This window comes from Protobothrops mucrosquamatus, unplaced genomic scaffold (assembly GCF_001527695.2).
Source record: "Protobothrops mucrosquamatus isolate PMUCROS unplaced genomic scaffold, P.Mucros_1.0 scaffold1347, whole genome shotgun sequence".
NCBI classification, from domain to species: Eukaryota; Metazoa; Chordata; class Lepidosauria; order Squamata; family Viperidae; genus Protobothrops; species Protobothrops mucrosquamatus.
Window position 1 is genome coordinate 20,072 of NW_015387543.1, and position 6,548 is coordinate 26,619.

Sequence of the window (6,548 nt, forward strand, 5' to 3'; positions counted from 1 at the left end):
GAAAAAGAAAAAAGGCACAGATTTTTTATTTAATTGCCATTCTCATGTTAAAATGGTAAATGTTGCATCTGAAAATGCTAACAGTAGAACAATTATTCTAAATTTTAGTTGTGTACAAGAACCTAATGATGGTTCCTTCTTTCCTTTGTAATAAAAGGACTTATGTAATGGGCACAGATCTTTTCCAATATGCTTCATCCTAAGATACCAGATATTTAAATTTTCATAGGATATTATATTCATTCTGGGATAGGGGATCTGCTGATTTCCAGGAATGAGATGATACTTTTTAAACAGCTCTTTTCGCTTTTTATTAACCAGATTCCTATGAAGAGCTCAGAGAAAAGCATTTTGAAGTGTATGCCCAGCAAAGCTCATCTCATCTCAAGAGTGTTCTTCACCTCCGTTCTGCCTCTGTCTATGAGTTTGGTCAACCATGGCTAGAGAAGTTTATTTATTGCTTCTTTTATTATTCTGTGGGAAAACAATTTCTGAACCGCAGCCTTTGCCCCAACTGCCTTCTGAAACTCTGGATTTTGGGTATGTTCCCCACAAGATATACAACACCAACGCTTACTATGAGCCCGGAACAATAGGGATTTTGTTCCGCATTGTTCACGCTTTCCTCTGCATAGTTCAGCCAAATTATTTCCCTCAAGGTAGGTATATATTAAATATTAATTTGGCTTTGAAAAGTACAAAGAGATCCTTTCTGAGATGGCAGTTTTGTAAAGCAGTGTAGTGTTCTGACCCAGCCTTTGTGAGTGTTACTCAACAGCTTACTTGTGAGGAAAACCTCTTTTTATTTTAACTAGGCGTTTATGGAATAAACTCCAGATAACCAGTCCTTAGGTGTTAAAACAAATAGTAGCAGTTTCTGCTCCCACTTGGCTGTGATAAGTACAAAGTCTCTGAATTCTCAGCCGGAAGGCTCAATTAGCAATTCAAACCAAACACAAAGAAATCTGACAAACCAGGATAATTGGCAAAGAGTCCTGACAAAAGAAATCTGACAGAGAAACAAGATATCGAGCATGAATGGTTGCCTGTGGCAACTGGTGCCTCCCACACCTCTCCTCTTTATAGTCCAGCCAGGGCATGGCTTCTTAGAGTCTCTTACTTTTCCCGGAGAGTTGCCCCACCAGTTGTCCTGCACGCCTCTCCTCTCTGCGCATACGTGCATCTGCGACAGGCCCCAGCTGTTCCTCCTCTTCACTCAGTTCAGGCCCCCAACCCAGCTGTCTCTCTGCCTGAGCGTGAGTAGATGGGCATCTGGCTCTGAATCTTCTTGCTCCTCAGAGCCTTCTGCAGACTCCCATGTGAACCCAGGCACCCCTTCCCCCTCATCTGATTCATCTGAGTTGGCTGCCGGATCCGCTGGCAGTTGAGGAACCACAACATCTAGTTTGAGTTTATGTTTTGAGAGAAACTCACTGTGCCAAACCAACAGAAGAGTGGAATGATTTTCTTGTGTATAGTTTTGGGCTTATATGTGTGTATGTATATTTTGCTAAATCACAAGAAAGAAGAGTGGTGAAAAGGGTTTTAGAACAAGAAGTCCTCTGGCACTTTTCCCCAGAACAAAAATTGTTTTTTGAGGCAAGATGGCTGTGCATCAAAAGTTAACTTGTTCCTCTTTGAGAGATCTGATTTCTGAATAATCTTACTCTCTGATTATTTATTTGTTAAATTTATTTGCCACTTCTCTCACCATGGAGTATTCTAGGTGGCTCTCTTATTTTTGTCTTACCAGGTAGAATAATAATTGAGGATGGCAGAGTGTAGAATTTGTAAATGATGTCACATGGATGAAATGGGGGATGCCATTTCTCTCCATAGGTATTTATAGAGGACATAGAGAATGGCCTTGAAGGACAGGAGAAAGAGCCACCACCAAGTTAGTGGGGCTTGTAAACCTATCCATTACTTAAAGTGGTCATTCAATACTGAATATGCCATATTGTGCATTCATGATTGTTCCCATCCTATGATCAAAAAATTCCTGGCTATATATTGATGGCTAAAGTATATCATCTGTTTCTGTCATTTACACTGAAAGAGAGATGGTCAATTTGGCATTAGTTTAATCATATAAGACAATCCATATATCTGTGAGTTGCTTAAGAACTGTAGTGAAAATATGAGTTACTTTTTTAAAGCAGTAGCTGTACTGTTCTACAGTTTTCAATAGGACACAACCCTTATTAAAATAATTAATTGCCTGGCAATGAGAAGCTAACAAGAGCATCTAGAAAGAGGTTGAGAGAAGAAATATGCATTAGGACACAAACTGCACCCTTACATAATTTTAAGAGATATCAGGGCATCAGTAACATCCTGCGAAAATGGAATTTGCATTGGGGCATCCCCAGGAAAGGTTTAAAAAAATCAAGATGGTGGCCATGAACGCATGATTAAAAATCCACCCTTTTTTTACAAGCATCACCGTTTTGACCCAGTGTTGATTAGATTGCAGGTGAGTGCAGCAAAATAGATATTGATTTTATACCAAATAAAAACATGGACAGGTGGAATTGTGATTATCCAGGGAATAGTGAGTGCCACACAAAGTGCACTAACCAAACAGGTGATAAGGAAATAGGGGAACTCAGGCACCACACAGGTTATGTAGAAAGTAAACACAAGGTCAGTCATAAAGAAACATATACACCAAATGCACAGAGTATGAATAGCAAACAGGGTGAGCTAGAAATTCAGGTAAATGAGGGCAGATATGATATTGTTGCCATTACAGAAACATGGTGGGATGAAACCCACAAATGGAATACACAGCTAGAGGGAGCTAGATGAAGTGAGGAAAGCTAAGGCTCAAAATGAACTAAGGCTTGTGACCAAAGTCAAAAATAACAAAAAAAAGCTTCTTTCAACATGTAAAAAACAAGAAAAAGGTTAAGGAAATGATTGGTCCATTAGTGGGGGAAAGTGACAAGCAACAGGGAGAATGCAGAACTATTTAACTCATTTTTTGCATCTGTCTTTACACAAAAGGAAAGAACAGTCCAACCTATCAAAAAAACAGTACCATAAAAATAGATTAGAAACACAAGGCAAGAAAATGGTAAGTGAGCACCTATCTAGCCTAGATGAGTTCAAATCACCAAGGCCAGATGGATTACACCCCAAGGTCCTCAAGAAACTGGCAGATGTGATCTCAGAACCACTGAACTATATTTTTCAAAGATCCTGGAGCACTGGGGAACTACCAGAGGACTGGAAAAGAGCTGATGTAGTTCCCATCTTCAAAAAAGGGAAAAAAATAGATCCAGGAAACTATAGACCTATTAGCCTGACTTCAATACCTGGGAAGATTCTGGAAAAATAATCAAACAACAAATCAGCAAACCCTAGAGGCAAACAAAGTCATTACTAAAAGCCAACATGGGTTTGTCAAAAACAGATCATGCCAGACAAATCTTATTGCATTCTTTGACCAAGTGACAAAATTAGTGGACCAGAGGAATGCTGTGGATATAATTTACTTGGACTTCAGTAAGGCATTTGATAAAGTAGATCACAACCTACTACTTGATAAGATAGTGTGGGAAGTCAGAGCTCCCCCCCCCCAGAGAAGGAAATATTAAAAGGGGCAGAAAAATATATTTTTCCTCAAAGGGATTTTTTTAAAAGCAGAAACCAAATCTCTCTGGCCTCAAATTTCTGCCCCAAGCAAGAGCCAGCCCTATACAAATGCAGATGTAAAACCATCAGGAAGGTTGGAGCCAGGGAACTCAAGAAGACAAAGAAACTCTTAAGAGTCATTAGCCCAGCCCCATGGAAGTAGATGACTTTTGGGACATAATAGGACTAAACCACAGATACTAAGGCCCAGAAAAGCACTCAGACTCAGTTCAAAGTTCATGCCACAGGAAGAGGAAACTATTCCAAACAAAAAGCTAGAGAGGGTATAAAAAGCTACTGCCCATGTGCTCAGTCCTTTTCTCCTCTGCTCTTTCCTGAAGAACCATCTTTCTGCTTCTTCAATAAACTGTAACCATCTTCCCAAAGCAGTTGCCATGTTGCTTATTTATTCCCGGCTTGGATGAACCAGGATGAAGACTTACTTCTGACAATTTGGCACCCCAGAGATGGGACTCCAAGCTAACCTCTCCAATGGACTGAGACTGGTAAGCCCCATCTTGCCGGCAGCAGACCCCTTGTGTCTGTAGATGGGTTTCCCAGGCCTTGCCCATGTGGAGCCAGGGTAGTAAAGGGAGTTTTGGGTTTTGAGCTCAAGGGCTGCTTTGTAAAGAAGGTGAAGGTGAGTACCTCTAAAATTTAAGTTTAAAGCCTAGGGGAACAAAGAAAATGTGTGTATATCTGTGTGTGAGTGAGAAGACCCTTTTCCCCCAATCACAGTTGGATTTTGCTCCTTCTGGTCTTTCCTAGCTGCAGAAAGGATCTGTTTAATTGGCAGAACCTGGAAAGCATGGGGGTTTGGTCAGAGTGTAGGACCTTTTGTTAGGGAAAAGGGAGAGGCTGTGTGAAAATGGAATGGAATGAGTGAATGAGAGAATTGGATTTGGGCAACCAGCTGGTAAGGCCCTGTAAGCAAAGCCCACATATAGGAGGTGCTGATACTAGTGCACAAAGCATAGGTCCTCCTAGACTTCTTCTAAGTCTAAAAACTGCAGCCAGGGTGTAAATGGAGGTCGGGTACCTGCGGTGGCAGGTCCTCCTCGGACAATTTATTTTTGAGGTCCGCAAAGTGACAATAGAGAGAGTCCCTAAGCTGGAAGGGCCACTTACTCCGTGTAGGAACCGGAGTCCTTCCTGGGCGATTTTTTAATGCCCAAAAACTGAGGTGAGGCAGCAGGTCTCTTGTCACTAAGAACGGCTGGGAAGTGCTGCTAAGGAGAAGAAAAACCCGACTGAGCCAATTTGAACCCCACATTAGAAGGGGAACATGGGTAGCTGCAGTTCGAGGGTTGAAATTAGGACACCAATTAGAGATTTGCTCAAAGCATGGGACGAGAGGCAGGTGCCTGTCCTGGAAGAAACGAGCTAGGAAAATTTGTAATGAGTGGGCTTTGCTGAAGGATGAAACTGGGAAACCAATTTGGCTAAATAAAGGTACTTAAACGGGAAAATAAGATAGTGATTCTCTTTCTTTCTCTCTCTCTCTCTTTCTCTCTCTCTCTCTCTCTGCAACCACGTGGTATGTTTAAAATGTGTGCCTTCCCTAATTTGAGCTATCTGAAATTTATGGTGGGAATAACTAGGATGTGTAAAACTAAGACTTCTGTTTCCTTTTCTGTTTTCCTTGTCTTTGTGTATATATGTTTGTCAAAGTCTTTGTGTGTGAGGTAAATGTGACTATTAACTGTTTCAAATCCAAAGAGAAAAGAATTTTAAATTCTGCTAGAAATTTTGCTTAAAATAAGCCACAAAAAGGAAATACCTCACTCTGTTTGTCTGGCCAAACAAACAGAGTGAAGAAAAATGTGTTTGTTTGTTTGTTTGTTTTCCACTTTCTCTCAGTGTACTCTTAAGAACAGCCCAAAGTTAGCAGGAGGGAATGTTTTAAGTTCATCTGCTAGAAAGATTTCACTCTTGCATTTAATAATATATAATAAAGTTGGAAGGGACCTTGGAGGTCATCTAGTCCAACCCCCTGCTCAGGCAGGAAACCCTATATGAACTTTATCAAATGGCTTACTGAAGTCCAAGAAAATTATATCCACAGCATTCCACTTCTGGGTCAAAGAATGCAGTAAGATGTGTCTAGCATGATCTGTTTTTAACAAACCCATGTTGGCTTTTAGTAATGATTTTGTTTGCTTCTAGGTGTTCACTGATTCTTGTTTGATTATCTTTTCCAGAATCTTCCCAGGTATTGAGGTCAGGATGATGGGTCAGTAGTTTTCTGGATTTATTCTTTTTTATTTTTATATTTTGAAGAGGGGAACTACATCAGCTCTTTTCCAGTCCTCTGGTAGTTCCCCAGTGCTCCAGAATCTTTGAAAAATATAGTTCAGTGGTTCTGAGATCACATCTGCCAGTTTCTTGAGAAGCTTGGGGTGTAATCCATCTGGTCCTGGTGATTTGAACTGGATAGGTGCTCACTTACCATTTTCTTGCCTATCTTAACTTGTGTTTCTAATCTATTTTTTTATGGTACTGTTTTTGATAAGTTGGACTGTTTGTTTTTTTTAATTATTTTTGACTGTGGTCACAAGCCTTAGTTCATTTTGAGCCTTAGCTTTCCTCACCTCATCTTTGCAGGCTCAGACTATTTGCTAATATTCTGCTTTAGTTATGTGCCCCTCTTTCCACTTGTCCCTTTTATCTTTCAATTTATCAGAGAGTTCTTTATGCAGCCATGCTGGTTTCTTTTTTTTTTTTTTTTTCAATATAGAATTTTATTGTTTTTATCATAAAAGAAGAAATACATCACAAGTATTACACAATGATTTATCCCATCCCCCCACCCCCCGGACTTCCCAAACCAAACCTAGGCTAACATTCAACTACAAGTAAACAAATATTAATATCTCTAACTCCAAACTCTAAACTTAAACAATCCATCT

At 40.1% G+C, this 6,548-nt stretch overlaps 1 protein-coding gene across 1 annotated transcript in view; it reads left to right on the forward strand.

Moving 5' to 3' along the window:
- Positions 1 to 369: 369 nt before the first annotated feature.
- The window catches only part of PROM1 (prominin 1), a 185,930-nt gene continuing 179,751 nt past the window's right edge, over positions 370 to 6,548 (forward strand). Inside the window, exon 1 of the mRNA XM_015821550.1 lies at positions 370 to 659. Within this exon, the coding sequence (XP_015677036.1) occupies positions 437 to 659 (223 nt within the window). The 5' untranslated portion in view covers positions 370 to 436. The remainder of the gene's footprint in view (positions 660 to 6,548) is intronic.